General features: G+C 34.8%; 1 protein-coding gene across 1 annotated transcript; it reads right to left on the reverse strand.

Annotated features, from left to right (window-relative positions):
- Positions 1–9,207: 9,207 nt before the first annotated feature.
- LOC104097658 (mitogen-activated protein kinase 3) lies at positions 9,208–13,590 on the reverse strand. Its single transcript, XM_070196345.1, has 6 exons — positions 13,152–13,590; positions 12,317–12,446; positions 11,098–11,235; positions 10,665–10,997; positions 10,241–10,424; positions 9,208–9,918 (listed from the first exon to the last, which is right to left on the reverse strand). The coding sequence occupies exons 1-6, from the start codon at positions 13,322–13,324 to the stop codon at positions 9,749–9,751; spliced, it is 1,128 nt and encodes a 375-aa protein (XP_070052446.1). The 5' UTR covers positions 13,325–13,590; the 3' UTR covers positions 9,208–9,748.
- Between the last annotated feature and the right edge of the window lie 3,389 nt (positions 13,591–16,979).

Here is a 16,979-nt window from a genome sequence, read left to right on the forward strand (position 1 = left end):
TTTATTGTTAGCCCATAGTAAGTGTCGATGTCGACCCCTCGTCACTACTTCTTCAAGGTTAGACTAGATACTTACTGGGTACATGTTATTTATGTACTCACTCTAAACTTCTGCACTAATCATGCAGGATCTGAGGCAGGTGCATCTGGCGGTCATATCGGCGCGTACCCTCTTTACCCCGAGGACAAGTGGTGAGTTGATTCCTGAGCCGTTCTGTAGCACCTAGAATCTCTCTTTTGCATCTATTTTCTGTCCACTTTTATTTTAGACAGTAGTAAGAGTTTTGTATATTCTACTAGTTTCTCATACACTTGTGACACCAGGTCTTGGAACACATACTAGTAGACTTTATGGTTTTGGAGTATTTATGTCACCGTATTTGTTCACTTATTAGCATTCGTTTTACTTTATTAAATTTTTCTACTCCTCATTTTCTTCGTAAATGGAATTCAACTACTTGGAAATTTTATTAAAAAGAGCAATTACATGATTAGTTCTCCGTTGCCTTGCCTAGAGGAGACGTTGGGCGCCATCATGGCCTATAGAAGAAACTTGGTCGTGACATGAATGTTAGGGTAAAAGTGAATACCATGTCAGGGCCCCCTTTGTCAGGGTTTTACCAAACTTCTTTAGTAAGACCGACTCGATCTCATGTTCTGCCAAATCGTTCCCTTTCACAACTGTGGTGTAGGTTGTGATGTACTCCTGCGGATTCGAAGCCCCATCGTATTTTGGTATGTCCAGTATTTTGAACCTTTTCGGAATTAACTCTGGTGTAAGGCCCCGTGAAATATTTCCTAAAAATCGGGGTTACGTGATATCGGGGTAGGTGTAGAGATTAATAATAGGCATTCTTCAGACTTTTTGGATTGAACAGTGCGCCGGGGAGTTGAAGGAAAATATTTGGCAGAAATAGGCATTTTCGCGGCCCATTATGCGGCCGCATAATCACTCTGCCGGCCGCAGAATGGCCGCAGAGTGAGGCAGTTGTTTGGGCCATTTCTGATGTCAATTTCGCGGCCAATTATGCGACCGCACAACCATTTTGCGGGCCGCACTTTTGTCGCACAATCAGCCTTGAAGTTTTGCGGAGGGAGGTTCTGTGGCGCATTATGCGACCGCAGAACAGGTATGCGGGCCGCATAGTGATCGCAGACCCAGACAGTTCTTTTCCAGTTTTTGGCACCAAATTATGCGGCCGATATGTGGACCGCATATTCATTCTGCGGCCGCATATGCGACCGCAGATCCTGTCCCGGGGCTTCATTTTTGGGATTTTTAAACCCGACCCTTCTTCGTTAAAACATATGCCATAACCCATTTTGAGCATATTTTTGATATTTTTAGAGTGAAAAAGAGTTCTTAGAGTGGAGAAGTAACATTCAACCTAATATCCAATAATTCTTGCTCAATCCTTGAAGATTATCAAGGAAGTCCTCATCTTAAAGGTAGGAATCTATGCCCTAGCTCTTAATTTCGAAAATATACTAAAATGGGGATAATTAGAAAGACAATTATTGGGTGCAGGGGTTGTTGTCTTGCATGCATGTATTCTTGAAGTATGTGGGAAGTTTGTGAGCTAAAAATGGTAGAGAATGGGTTGGGGAATGATGGAATCTTTCACAAAAGGGCCTTAAAAATATTAATGCACAACTAATGTTTGATAATGTACTCAAATGAGCTAGAATCATGACCATCTTCCTAATTTTGGTACAACTTGTTATATTTCTAAAATAGATCGAAGTGCTAAGAATTTCGGAACGTTTTAGAGTTTAAAGGAAGCTCAATTGAGGTATGTTGGCTAAACCCCCTTCTTCTTAGAATCGAATCCCACGGTGTTCATGTAATTGGTGTAAGTCCCAAATTGATCATTATAGAATTGGCTATTCCTAATGTGTTTGTGTTGAAGGATATATGTTCAATATTTATTCTAAATGCTTCATCATATCATCTTGCCATTTGAGGATTTGTTCAAAATGTGGAATATGTGCTAGGAATGTTAAGACTTCAAGTCAAAATCAAAATAAAGGTTGTTATGCCAAATTGTATGAAAAGACTCTATGTGCCTAAGACTCCTAAATTGGTCATATGTAAATTTAATGTCTTGAATGGAAAGCCTTATTGTTGTTGATAATGATAATGATGTTTGAATATGGAAAAAGGAACTGAAATTATGATATACGGCCAAGTACCAAGAATAACTTTATAATTGTGGCTACTAGTGCCAATGAATCGAAAGGATATGAAAGAAGTATGATGTGAGATGATTGACTGAAAAAGGTAATGTCTTGGGTGAGATGGCCTAGCCGATCGGGCCGTGATCGAACGTCATACTGCACACATGATGGTGACTGTGCTGGAAATGATAATTGAAATTATGGTTATGGTTGACGTCTCAAATGAGACGACCTAGCCGATCGGGTCATGATCGGAATCCGTGTAAGAATACGGTGGTATTGTAAATTATGGAATATCGGCACTAAAGGTCACCCAACCTAATAACATGGAAATTTACTTGAAAACTTATGTAATCCTTAACTTGATGTTTTAGTATTACTTGAAGCTCTTATTGAATTATTGATTGTTTCCCCTTGTATTATTATTCATTCTATTGAGATGGTATTTAGTTTTACATACTAGTACTACTCGACAGTACTAACGTCCATTTTGTCGGGGGCGCTGCATCTTTAAATGGATGCAGGTGGTTCCATAGCAGGCAGTGTTGATCAGCGATAGTGGTACATCCTCTTCCCAGCAGACTTGGTGAGCCCTACTTCGTCCCGGGGTCACGTATTATATCTTTTGTTCATATTATTATCATGTCTCGTAGTATAGCCGGGGCCTTATTGACGGCACTATCATAACACTCTTTTGTATCTTTTAGAGGCTCCGTAGACACTATATGGGTTGTATATGGGTGCTAGAAAAGTCAAACAAGTTATATTGTGTTTTGATCACTTGTTCTACTCAAACTATAAGAATATGTGTATTTTGAGACATAATAGTGAAGTAACTAATGAAACGATTTAGTATTATATGTATGAACTTCCTATTGTCTAATTAATGAAATCATGTCTTCTCTCGATCATGGGTGAGTTGGGTAGAAAGTATCTAACAGGCTTGCTCGATCGGGTTCACTCGGTTGAGCGCCGGTCGCACTTCCTGAGGTTGGGGCATGACATCTAGTGCTGCGCTCAGTTTAAACGACAATTGTGTGTATTTCTTTCGAATCTGGGCCTTTTAGTATTGGTGGTGTGCCCGAAATCTGATTTATCCGAGCGTGGATCTCCTTCGCATTTTGATCCATTTGCTCGTTCATTTCCCTTATAAACCTCATAAGCTTGGTTTTAAAGGGATTATTCCCGTTGTCATTACTAGATCCGCTACGGGGCCCTCCGGTACTGTCGAAATCGACCTCACCCCTTGGGGTGTTATTATCCACCCTTTGAGCCATTTGATTTGCAAGAACGCTAAGAGGAACCGGGCCCCTTCCGTTGCATTATTAGAAGCGCCCGACAACGCTTGTTTCAACTCCGTCATTACCCGATCCTACCTTGAGAAGTGACTCGTGATTGTTTTCTATTGTTCTCATAATATTTTCATTGTTTCCACGATATGTTACTCCTACACGTCATCGGGAGTTGACTCCCACACATGTCGGGGGTACTGCCCTTCACGAACCGGGGTTACTTCATTCCTTTTGTTACGGGTGTCGCTGATTGAGTCTTCATGTTGAGGCAAATCTTTGCGTCCCTCAACGTTGTGTGTGATGTTCACATCATTAGCTGCCATTTCTGATTTCTTCCTAAATAATTTAAACATGTTAGTGACAAGCGTAGGGATCAAAGCAATTACGCAACTATCTAAGCCCCGCGGTGGGCGCCAAACCTTTTACCCATAAAATATTATAGTTAAATTTATTACGATTTATAGATAAAGAACTGATTTGATCTAAATATTATAGAAAAATAAGATTAAAAATGAGATTTAGTAATTAAAATTGAAAGAGATGACAAACCTGGCTCCGAGCGCAACTCTTCCGAGAACAAAAATGAAAGCAATGATAAAGAACAAATAAAGTTGTTTAATTGAGAGCAAAAGTAAAATTAAATATATGTTTGCCAAGAATATTTGTATCTTACAATAGTTGTTGAGCCTACTATATATAGCCTTTTCTGGGTAACACGATCCTAGAATCAAGCTCTTCTTAAATGATAATAAAAAAGCCATTATAATGTAGGGTCTGTACATCACCTTAATCAGTACTTTCTTCAATTTTTCTCTGCCTCACGCTTACAAGCTAATCTGGGAAAAAGCTCATTATATTGTGGAGGAGTGATATAGGAAGAAAGGGACAGAATTTGACAGATGTCGGGATACACCTATGAGGATATACCTTTCAAATAGTTGGGGTATACCTTTGTCAACTAAGAAGCTGACAATAGCACAATGACAACCGCTTATCCAGAAGATAGTCAAAAGATTCTCATCATGGAATGCAAGGAAATTATCTTATGCTGAGAAGATTCAAATGGTTAAATCAGTCAGATTTAGTATCCAAGCATATTGGTCTTAACTTTTCATGATCCCTGCCAAGGTATTGGACATAATTGATGCATATTGTCGCAGTTATGTATGGTCAGGTATTAATACTATAAATAAGAAGGCTTTGGTTGCCTGGGAAAAGGTTTGTTCTCCTAAATCTGCAGGTGGACTCAACCTTATGAGCATATGGTTATAGAATAGGGCAGTAGTAGTAAAAACCTGTTGGAACTTGGCACATAAAACTGACAGGTTATGGATCCGATGGATTCATAGCTATTACATTAAGGGGCAACAGTTTGCTAGGATAAAGGTGACACAATGCGCATGTTGGATGGTTCGGGAGATTTTTTATGTAAGAGATACCGTTCTACAACTCGACCAATCTTCTTCAGGGAAAAACTTGATTAAACAGACTTATTTGCAGCTTCTAGGAGACCTCCCAAGAATACCTTGGAAATGCCTAATGTTCTCTAATGAAGCTAGACCTAGAGCAAGATTTACTATGTGGCTCCACTTGCATGCTACTTACTGGTGATAGATTAGCAAAATATGGGCTCAATGTGGAACTAAAGTGTAGCCTATGCCAAGAACGTAATGAGACAAATGAACACCTCTTTGTCCAATGTAGACTCTCAAGGAAGATATGGGACATAGTTCTGATATGGGAAAAGAAGAATGCACCATTCCAACTGCATGGAACCAATACCAACATTGGACTATTGAGTGCCAAAGGGATATCAATAGCTGCCCAAGTTTTCAAACTGCTATATACTGAAACAGTGCAAGCTATTTGGATAGAAAGGAATCAGATGATCCTCGAGCAAACGAGTAAAGATTAGATCGCCATTGCAAAAGAGATAGCCTTTATATGTTGTGTTAGATCATCCTTTAAAACTAGGAGTTATTTCTAGACTTGTTTGTTTTAAATTTCTCTATATAGTTTTCTTATCTTTAGATAGTTAGTTGAGTTAACTAACTATGGCTTTGTACAATTTATCCTTGGTGATTAATAAAAGTTTAATTATCAAAAAAAAAAAAGAGTCATTGATGAGCATGTAACGGTAGGTCACGAATGCAAATATTCTCTATAACGGTTGCTCATTTAATGTTAGAGAATATTCCCTCATTGAATGTTATTCGATGAGAAGCCCTTGATGTCCTCTCGTTAAATACGCTACCTTCGGGTTGTACTCGACGTCGATCACATTCGTTGTGTTCGGTATTGGCTGCTACCTAACTTCTCTTTTTTCTGCCTTCAGTTCCATGTGTTATGCTATTATTCGACCATCTGTTATAAATTAATTTTACCCGGTACACATATTGAGATAATTCATCTTTTTCAGAATCTTGAGTTTCCTTGTCTCCATTGATTCATCACAAGACTCATTGCATATTAAAGCAGGTGCCTCCGACCATATGGCTCATAGGAGTATTTCAATTTTAACGTGAAATTTGGTAAACTAACTTGTTACATCGGTTAATTGCATTGTTAGTGAAAATATCTCCTACAGTGATAAGTACGAAAATGAGAGATAAAAAGGTTAAATATTGCAATCTGATGGTTTTTTTAACAATCCTTAGTGTGCCAAATATTTTCAAATTTCTTTTTTCCACTCAGATAATTACCTATCATGGATTAAATACGTTATTCTTTTTCTGAAGGTATGGTCTATTTTCTTTTTCCTTTTGACGCATGAGGGGGATTCAGTAGAAATGTAGAATGAGATGTCAACATATTTATCTCTAGGGAAGCTGAAGAAAGTCAACACACTTGAGTATTTAAAAATGTAACTTAAGTTTTATGCACTAACTAGTGACGGTATAAAATATTTATATAATCAGGACAATGATAAAGTAAGTGCATATAAATTTGTATGATGAACATGCATCTATAACTTCGTAAAATAATAACTAATGTGCTGTTGTTAATGGAAGGTCATTACCAATATAAAGAATCTTTATATAAGTTAAATTTGATTCTTACACATAATGTATAATAATAAGTTAAATTTGATTCTTACACATATTGTATAATAATAATTGGCTCACCAGTCATCAGCCAAGTTGCATAGAGTAATTTGGAATTCTCAATAACTTTTGGAACGAACAAATTAAACTATATCACTTGTGGATTTTTTGTATAACGTATATATATATTTGTTCTAAACTGAATGATTGGTCTATCTAAAGTTTCGTAATATTACAGCTCATCCTAGCTTGGAGAAGTATCTTGTTACTCCCTCATGCCATAATAAGTCACTTTTTGGGGGTGAAATTCAAAACTAGCCAGATTTACAAGTAATAATTGAAAAATAACCACAGTTTCAAAAGTAATCGAAATTTAGCTATTTTTTATGTAAAGATAAATTTGAACGAAAATTCTGTTCAAAATCCGAAAAATATTCCAGCATAATATACTGGACTTTCAGTATAATATACTGGACTTGCAGCATAATATACTGGAGTTTCGGTATAATATACTGGTCCAGCATGATATGCTGGAAGTTCATACACAGGTGCTCCAATCTCCAGTATATTATGCTGGAACTTTCCGTGTGTTAGAGTTTCAGCATAATATGCCGGAAGTTCATACACAAATGCACCAATCTCCAGTATATTATGCTGGAACTTTCCGTGTTGCAGCAAAATAGTGGTTATTTTTTAATGACTTTGCAAACACTGATTATTTTTTAATTACCGGTCCGAAAACTGGCTAGCCCGTGCTATTTTTACGACTTTTTGGCCTTTTTATTTTGGTCCAAAATAAGTGTCATTTTTACATAATCAAGAATGAACTAACTTTAGTTTTTCAAATTTGCTCTTATTTACATATCTCAACGTGCAAGTTAACAATATGCAAATTTTAGTCAAAATACTTATTTATTTTTTAGAAGTTAGTATTTTATTAAGAGGTGTGCCAAATACAAAAAAAATTACTTATTGTGGAGCGGAAGGAGCATTAAAATACCCTGCTGCATTAGATATGCCCACCTCATTTCGTTTCCTTATGCTAACAAATTTAATTATTTTCAATTATAAAACATTTTTATCATATTCCCACATGTCAAAGTTATGGAAAACTTTTCTCTTAATTCATGTATTCAACAATCTCCCAGCTAGATAACAATCATACAAGAATGAAACTAATCATTTTAGCCGATCTTCCCTTCTAAATATATAAAGCACTCAAATTCTAAAATTTAAAATTTTGATGGTCTCCTAAATCAAGGAAGAAATAAAATGTAAGACTTTATACTTTGGACCGGTAAAACATGTCAAAATAATTGTCTGAACTGTAAATTTATATCTTGTTGCCATTTTTTCCTTTTTTGGGTTTTCACAATTTATATTTTTCATATAATATTTTTTATAACAGAGAAATTTCCGAGGATTGGTGGCACATAATCCGAAATTCAATGGATAATGGATTGGTCCCTTCGTCTTTCTCCATTTAAATATTAGGTTGTTATCACATTTTGAACCCGTCCTAACAAGTGGCATAGCCACCCTATGCCAAGGGTGGTCAAGCGCACACCCTTCACCCAAAAATTATATTATATATATAATCTAAATATTATTTTATATGATTATATATTATATTTTGAACACCCTTAACACATTTGATTGAGGCAGTTTAACGGTTCAAGGTGTTCAAAGTCACGTGTTGTTCAAGAGTTCAATGTTTTTCCTTTTTTGTTTGTCAAAACTAAACTGAGACCACCATATGTGGTTTATTCGATTCTTTTTCATCTAAAAGATTTCCTAATAAAATAACTCCTAAAACTTAAAATTTGTGTAGAAATAAAAAAACTAATCTTAAAAGTATTTTTTTTAACTAAAAATTATTTTTTAAGTAAATTTTATAATTTTAAAGTCAAGCTCTACAAAAGTTTCTTCACAAAAGCTTTCTACAAACTACAAATCATCTCGACTCACTTTCCTTTAGTTTTATGCTTACTTGTATTAGTAAAATTTCTAATGTTATCCTTTTGTTATTTTAATTTTGATTTATAAAATTATAGTTCTATTAAAAAAAATTTATTGTTTAGCCAAATATCTTGTATTGCTATTTCTTGCTATAAGTGCTTCTTCCATTCTTTCTTTAACCGGGGGTATATCGGAAATAGTCTCTCTGGCCTTCCATGGTAGGGGTAAGGCTGCGTACATCCTACGCTACCCAGATCCCACTTGTGGGATTACACTGGGTTGTTGTTGTTGTTGTTGTTGTTGTATTGTTTAGTCAAATGTTGCGTAGTTTGTTTTAAAAATTTACCATACCATTCATGAACAGTAAAAAATATTGACTTGTTTAAAATTTGAACACCCTTGACAGAATTTCTGGCTACGACATTAGTCCTAATCCATACATCACGCAATGCACTCTTTATTCTATTCTTATAGCAGTTCTTACAAGGAACTACAAGTTAAATTTTGAAATTCGTATTTTGTGCTTTTAGCATGACAATTGTGCCAAGTCTTAATAAACTCTAAGATTACTCTATTATTGTGATATGCTCAGCATTAACCATAGTTTTACTACTTTTACATTAGATTAAAGTGACAGGTTTAAAGACGGGAATAAATTGCATTAATAATAAAGAAGAATGCCTTGAATATTAAATTGCATTAATAATAAAGAAGAATGATTCTATAGACCTTCAATTGGCTGATAGCCACTAGTATGTGTCAAAAACTGAGATTATAAGGGATATTATACATCTCTTCATTACACATTCCATTAGCATAGAAGTTCATGAACGAATAGTAAATACAGAGAACACACACCCCATTTTCATAGGAAAATGACTATAGATTCTTGATAGCCTTTTTACATGCTACTAAAAGTTACTTCTCAATACAATCCGCTGTACATAATACAACATGATACAGTGAACAAAAAGAATACAGACTACAATAAGCTAAATACAACACACAAGATACAAATCATAAGAATGAGTGGAAGATATAAATGGTTGTGCTGGTGGGAGGTAGCAATATCCAATGAAATAATTGAGGTGCGCACTAAAAAAGATATATGGATGGCTGCACATTGAAGGCTGCCTTACATTACAAGTTGCGAAAAGGACTGACCAGTGAGCAAAAACTTTGAGTGGCTCGGTCCAAGCAAGAAAATCCACAGTAGGGAAGTAGATACTCTAGATCAAAGGGGAAACAAGAGAAGAAGAATTGATTTCTCTTATGTTTAAGCATATTCAGGATTCAGTGCCAAAGCTTCCTGATATATCATGTCCTTAATTTGTTCCTCTCCTATTCCTTGTTGCTCAAAGTCGAAGGAGAATGGAACGGGGCAGACTGGTTCATCACCTGCATCGTGGAGCTTTGCAAGGTAGGGATGAGCTAATGCTTCCTCAACTGCATCCGAATACAAATACATTAGCGGATGAGCTTAAAAGAGAACGAACAGAATATGATTCAGCAAAAATCTTCATTTCGTGTGGCCTATGTGAAAATTTTGCAGCAAGAATCATCGTTTTACTGAGGAAGAAAGAATGATAAGCTTTCCTAAAGATAAGTGATTATGAATATATTATTGGACTCTATAGTGTTAAAGAGTTATTACATGCAAGGGGCAAGTGTATTATGATTTTATTGCAAAAAGAGATTCTTTTGAGTCAAAAGAGTCAATCGTTCAAGCTTTCCAATCTAAGATAGCAGTACAAAATATGGAAATTACCTGTAATTCTTCTAGTAGGATCGAGTGTTAACATTTTATCTACAAGATCAATGGCCAATGGATTCACATGAGGGAAAACGTTTGCTAACTGCTGGCGAGGATGTTGTGGGAGTTGCCTGATGTATCTCTTTGCGTCTTCATTTTGTAGGAAGCCAAGATCAGATTCTGTTGGGGTGCCGAGAAGCTGAGAAAAGTAAAAGCCAACATAAGCATTTTCTTGTCACAAGATTACTCATAATAGTATACTATAGCTAATTTGTTATTTTTTTCTGGTCCATAATAAGCTGATGCTTATGTTTGCATGGAGGAAAGGAGCAACATAATCAAGTAAAATCAAGAATCCAGATGGTTAAATCTTGTTCCATGTAAAAAATGAAGTGTATACATCCTTATTTTGTTATTTCTTTCAAGAATCGATCTTTACCTCAGTTAGCAAGCGTATTTGATGTACATGATCTTTTCCAGGAAACAAAGGTTTTCTATTCATAAGCTCCATGAAGATGCAACCGACAGACCAAACATCTATGGCAGCAGTGTAATCCGAAGAGTTCAATAAAAGCTCTGGTGCCCTGTACCATCTGGTTACAACATATTCCGTCATATTCTCGTTCTCTATGTTTGGCCTAGCCAGACCAAAGTCACATATCTTAAGATCACAATTTGCATTTAGCAAAAGGTTGCTCGGTTTGAGATCTCTATGAAGAACATTTGCGGAATGTATGTATTTTAGGCCACGGAGGAGCTGATACATGAAGTACTGCAAACAAAAAAAATTATTTAAGAAAAGAAAGTAATTGAAGATGCATATTAGATGGACTGTCGGAGTTAACTTGGTACAGTTTCGGGGGTGGATTTACCTGGCAGTGATCCTCTGATAAACCTTGGTTGGATCTAATTATTTGGTGAAGATCAGTGTCCATGAGTTCAGTAGCAATGTAAACATCAGAAAACTCCCTTCGTAAGGGTGGAGGAATCACGTCTCTTAAACCAATTACCTGCAGAGAATTTTTGGTTTTCTTGAATAAGCAAAAACTAGGAGGTACTTGTACTAAATGAGGCATCCAAATTGCAAATTGCCGTAAAGTTCACCGTTATGAAGCCACATTATCCAGAATTATCCAGAAAGATTAAATAACAAGGACATATCCCATAATATATGTGAGAGAATCTAAATTATAACAAATACATTCTTAAGTATCCACTAAAAATCTAGTCATCGTGCTATAGACAGCTGAAAGCAATAGAATTTGTTTATTCTCAGCTATTCCATTTCAACAAGGGCAGAAAGAAAGAACTGTCTGACCAACAATGAGTTTGTTGTCTTTACCTACTAGTACTATGAAAATTGCTCCTTATTCTGGAGAATCAAACTTTCACAATTCTCAGGTCGAGATAGAAAAGGGAAGACAACATAGCAAAAGGAAGCAAAGATGATAAGAGAGAAGAAGTTACATTGTACAGATTCAGGAATCACTTAAGTGCAAGAAAAAACTTATTCCAAGTTTAACTAAATTAACTCAAGGAGCCCATATTAAACAGTTAAAAGGTCTATGCCTTTATATGAAATATTGGATGCTGTTTGCTATTGTAGCCTTGACGGGCTTGATTTACAAAAATCAAAATTAACACGGTGCTTTCATCATTCAATCAATTAACCCTCAATCTCAAACCAGTTGAGCACGCTATGTGAATCCCCTATGTTCTTCACTATTCATGTCCGTTTCATTCCAATAATAAATTAATTTGCCTTTGCTTATCCTATACAGAATAACTAGTTAATCTAACCAATTGTCTGTGTTGTTCGGACTCTTCGAAAATGTCACTGGGTGCGTATTAGATCCTCCAAAAGTAGTATATTTTTTGAGGATTCGACACGGGTGTGACAACATTTGGAGAGTCCGCACGACATAGCCAGTTGCGTGTGTGTGTGTGGGGGGAGGGGGGGGGGGGGGGAACTAGTCTGTAAAGCAATAGCATGGGATTCTCATTTCATGATCAGTAAAAATTCTCCTTCAATAACAACTCACAACATCAAGAAGAGTAACCAAAACAAGAAAAGTAACACAAGAAACTCACATTTTCATGGTCTAAATGGCGAAGAAGCTTAATCTCACGGAGAGTCCTCTTAGCATCCATGTAATTGTCAAACGCATTCGCAATTTTCTTAACTGCAACCATCTCATTCAGCTCCGTATTCAACACCGAGCTTTACATACACAAACAAACAAAACACCATTATCGGCTAGACTTCGGAGGCGAATCTAAGATCTAAAGCTAGCAAATACACCACTTAGTAAATACTCATATATTCAACATATATACACATATGTGAGCGTTCCTGCACCTACTGGCAAAGGTATATAGAGCCTTTATTAAATGGACTCAACTGAACCAGAGGTAGATACAACCATCATTTTTTTTTTGGGACAAATTAAAAAGGAAAGAATGTCACCTAAAATGATAACGATGTAGTAAACTTTTAGTGTTTTCAATATAAAATGACACATTTTACTACCCGTGCCCCATTTTATATGATATTTTTTCCTTTATAGTCTGTATCAAAAAAAAGAATGACACATTTTTTATTTAGGAATAGTTAAACTTCTCATTTTACTATTAATGACATAACTATAACCACAGAAATGACTACCAAGTTTTAAAAGTCATTTTTTCTTTCTTAAAACTCCGTATCCAGTCAAATAACTTCACATAAATTGACTCATTTCAAACATACAATGAGTTCAGCGGTAAAAAATATTAAATATTGAGCTCATTAAATTTAAATTCAGAATCCGCTTAGTGTTTATATGTTGGATCCAATTTTACTCTCAATACAGAGAAAACACAAAGAGGGGGGAAAAAAACCCTAAAGAAAAAGCAATTTCATAGATAAAGAAAAAAAAGAAGGTACCAGACGATTCCATAAGCACCACGACCAATAGGCATAATAGGAGGGCGATACTTGGTAGTGATCTCAAAGAAATTACCAAAAATATCATACTGAACATATTGTCCACCGTGAGTTAGAACCGAAGGAAAATCAGGGAATTGACCACCACCGGCACCCATATTTGCATCAGCCATGAATTAATTTCAGTCCCCTAATCTAACTCAAGAAAACAATACGTGACAAAAGTAAAAGAAAAATATGTGCCTGCCTACATATGAACATGTAATAAGTGTGTATATATAGATAATTAGATATATACATATAATTGGAGAGGGTGTAGGGGTCAATGGAGGAAATGAAGAAGGAAAAGGAAGGAGGAAGGAAGTTTAGGGGAAAGGAGAAGAGGATGACGCGTTAGATGTACTGGATTCCCCATTGACTGGAAAATTTATTAGAGAATAGATCTGGTTGTTTTCCACGTTACAGTTATATTAGCCGCCAAGTCAACGGTCTCTTATTCCCCTTTGCTTTTGGGCAAGTCTTCTTATGTGAGCAAGAGTTATTATGTGATAACTCGACCCTTCTATTTGCTTAATTTTGTTACAAATTATGTTTTGGAAGTGTTTATATATATTGTTACAAGTAAGAAGTTTTTGGCAGTTTGGCCAAAAGGGTTCTTAACTATGTTATCATGGTTTGAATTTTTGGATTAACTTTGACGTTAACTTTAAGTAAGGTTTATATTTATATTTAAGAGATAAGTTCAATAGGTTTGTTTATCTCAGTTAATTATTCTTTTATATAAATCGAGATTAGACGCGATAAAGCATTTTGGAGCAGTATTCTTATCTCGAATCGAGGTAAGTACAGACGTTTTGTCCTTTAAAGAATTTTCCCTAAAGCAATTTTGGAGCATGTACGGTAGCTAGTAGCTATAAATATTATTGTTAATGTAAAGCCTCATAACTTTTGAACACTGATTTGATCTAATTATGTGTCCAATAATATGATTCAGGCAACTCCAAAGTATGTACAAACCGACTGGGAATTTAGATTAAAATAAATTAGATTTCTGGTTGTTTTTTTATGTAAGATTAGCCGCCGAGTCAACCGTATTCTATTCCTTTAGCTTTTTGCGTGCCTCGACATTTTTTCTCCTTTTTGTCCTATTTTTCTTTTGCCATTTGAGTTAGGTTTGCCTAACTGATTGAAAGTTGCTTATAAGAATTAAGTATTACAACATTATTTTGAAAATTGAATACGATTTTATAAATACTTTATGTTTGAATAAAAATACTGAAATTTCATAATAAGTATTATTATTATGTTTGGTAAAAGAAAAATATTACTTTTTATATTAAAATGATTGGAATATATTTAAATTATTAAAGTTATTTGTATAAATCTAAATCATTAAAAAAACATTTTTACAAGAGAGGAATTGGGGTATTGTTTGGGATGGATATTTGCAAAATCACACAAAAAAAAATGAATACAATAGTTAAAAAATTGGTAAAATCAAAAGCGATTATAAGCCGAAAAGTTATAAATTGATGGTAAAAATTTATGACTTTTAACTGAATTTGACTAATAATTATTTAACTTAAAAGAACTTTTATATTTATTAAACCGGCAATATCTCTTTAGGGACTCGCCTCGGTTAACGTACAAAGTATTTTATCATTCCTAAATAATTTAAGTACTTCATAAGTGTTATAAAACAATAAAAGAAGAAGAGTATTGCAGAGAAAAGTAGAGAGAGAGAATTCTTATTGATTTGGGGTTAATTACATTGGAATAGAACTCCTCTATTTATAAGAAAAAAGTGACTTAGCCACAAAGTAACAAACCCTAAAATCTCTCTAAAATATAGACATTCACCTTAAATACAATTCTATTTATAACACCCCCCTTGAGCCCCTTCCCCTCTTGAATGTCTATTCAACAGATAATGTGCCTCGTTAAAACCTTAACTAAAATAAAACTCAGTAAACAAAAATTCTAGTGAAGGAAAAAGAGTACACATATCTAACAATACGCATTTTGGTTGCCTCGTTAAAAATCTTGCAAGGAAAACCCACTAGGACAAAATCTTGTAAGAAAAAAAAAGTACAACGTGTGGTAACTCCCCCTAATGAGAGCACCGATTCAAATCATTGAGCCTTCGCATTCCAATCTTGTGCACTAGCTTCTTGAAGGTTGACGTCGGCAAAGATTTGATGAATAAATCAGCCATATTAACTCCAATGAATATGTTGTGCGTTGAAAATCCTTGCTATCACATTATCATGCTTATAGTTATAGCAAGATACATATGTGCACAAATTGCACTTAGGATTGTATATGCTTTAAGCGATTTGAATCCTCGAGGGATGTCATATAAGTTAAATCATATAAGCCATTTAAATAGACTTTAGATGCATTTTAAGTTTTTATGTCATGCTAGACATCTAAGATAGATAAAAGTGATTGCACACACCATTGACTTTATACTTTCAAGTGTTTGAACTGCAGGTCTAAAACTATATGTCTTTCATATGAAACAAATTCTATTCGAATTCTGTCTCTTTTATTTGGTCAATATTTTTGTGTCCGTATTCAACAGACTTAAGATCCCCATATATACTTAGTGCTATCATAGATGTCGTCGACAAATATTTTATATCGGTTCCAATATTTTTTCATAAAGACATATCATAGAGATCTCTTCATTCAAGAATTTTATTTGAAGCCGATTTATCTATACGCTTTAAGTGTATCATAGACTTTGTCCTTCTAGGACTTATTCTAATGAGAGTATTTGAAGTGAGAATATAGTTACTTTCTTTAGGTCAGCAAATGCGTCTGGCATGATTTGCAACATATTGCAGATGAATTATCTTTTTATGAATTTCAAGTTCATATTATCTTATTCGAGGATCTAGATGTACAAACGATAATTCATTCTGTAACTTTTTCTCAATTGTTTATCATGTCTCCCCCTCATGTTAGAAAAACTAACTTGCTTCATCAATTTTGTGCGTTATGGTGTTAATCAAAATATTCACCGCACATCAATAATAATAAGATGGAATTATTTGGTTCATGGCCCTAAACCATTTGTGAGGGGAGAATATAATATACTTTCGTATATAATGTTTATCAAACTCATACAGATAACTTTATTCTCTTGAGCATTAGTTTAGCTATTAAGTGGAGGCATTCAATAAATTATTTTGCTAAATTAACTGTGAAATAAATCAACTTATCAAGCTGAACTGTCTTAAATAGAAAATTTAAAAATTATGCTCTAAATTATATTATTGAGCAAGTTAACTCGCAAATATCAGGTTGTGGGTTAATAATAAGAGCACATGTAACTATTTCATAGATGCATCTTATGTAGTATAAATGGCAGGTGAATGGACCCATATTCACCTTTGATATTTTCAGCATTCGTGAGCATTAGTTTAGCTATTAAGTGGAGGCACTCAATAAATTATTTTGCTAAATTAACTGTGAAATAAATTAACTTATCAAGTTGAACTGTCTTGAATAAAAAATCTAAAAATTATGCTCTAAATTATATTATTGAGCAAGTTAACTCGCAAATATCAGGTTGTGGGTTAATAATAAGAGCACATGTAACCATTTCATAGATGCATCTTATGTGGTATACATGGCAGGTGAATGGACCCATATTCACCTTTGATATTTTCAGCATTTGTGGGATTCAACCCCAATTTTAGTTGGTCTATTAATTAATGAGAACAAACAACATAAGAGTTAGGGATGTGCATAATTTGATAAATACCGAATTACCGTACTGAAATCAAAACTTTTGGTATTTGATATTTTGATATTCGGTAT

The sequence above is a fragment of the Nicotiana tomentosiformis genome, chromosome 2 (assembly GCF_000390325.3).
Source record: "Nicotiana tomentosiformis chromosome 2, ASM39032v3, whole genome shotgun sequence".
Lineage (NCBI taxonomy): Eukaryota > Viridiplantae > Streptophyta > Magnoliopsida > Solanales > Solanaceae > Nicotiana > Nicotiana tomentosiformis.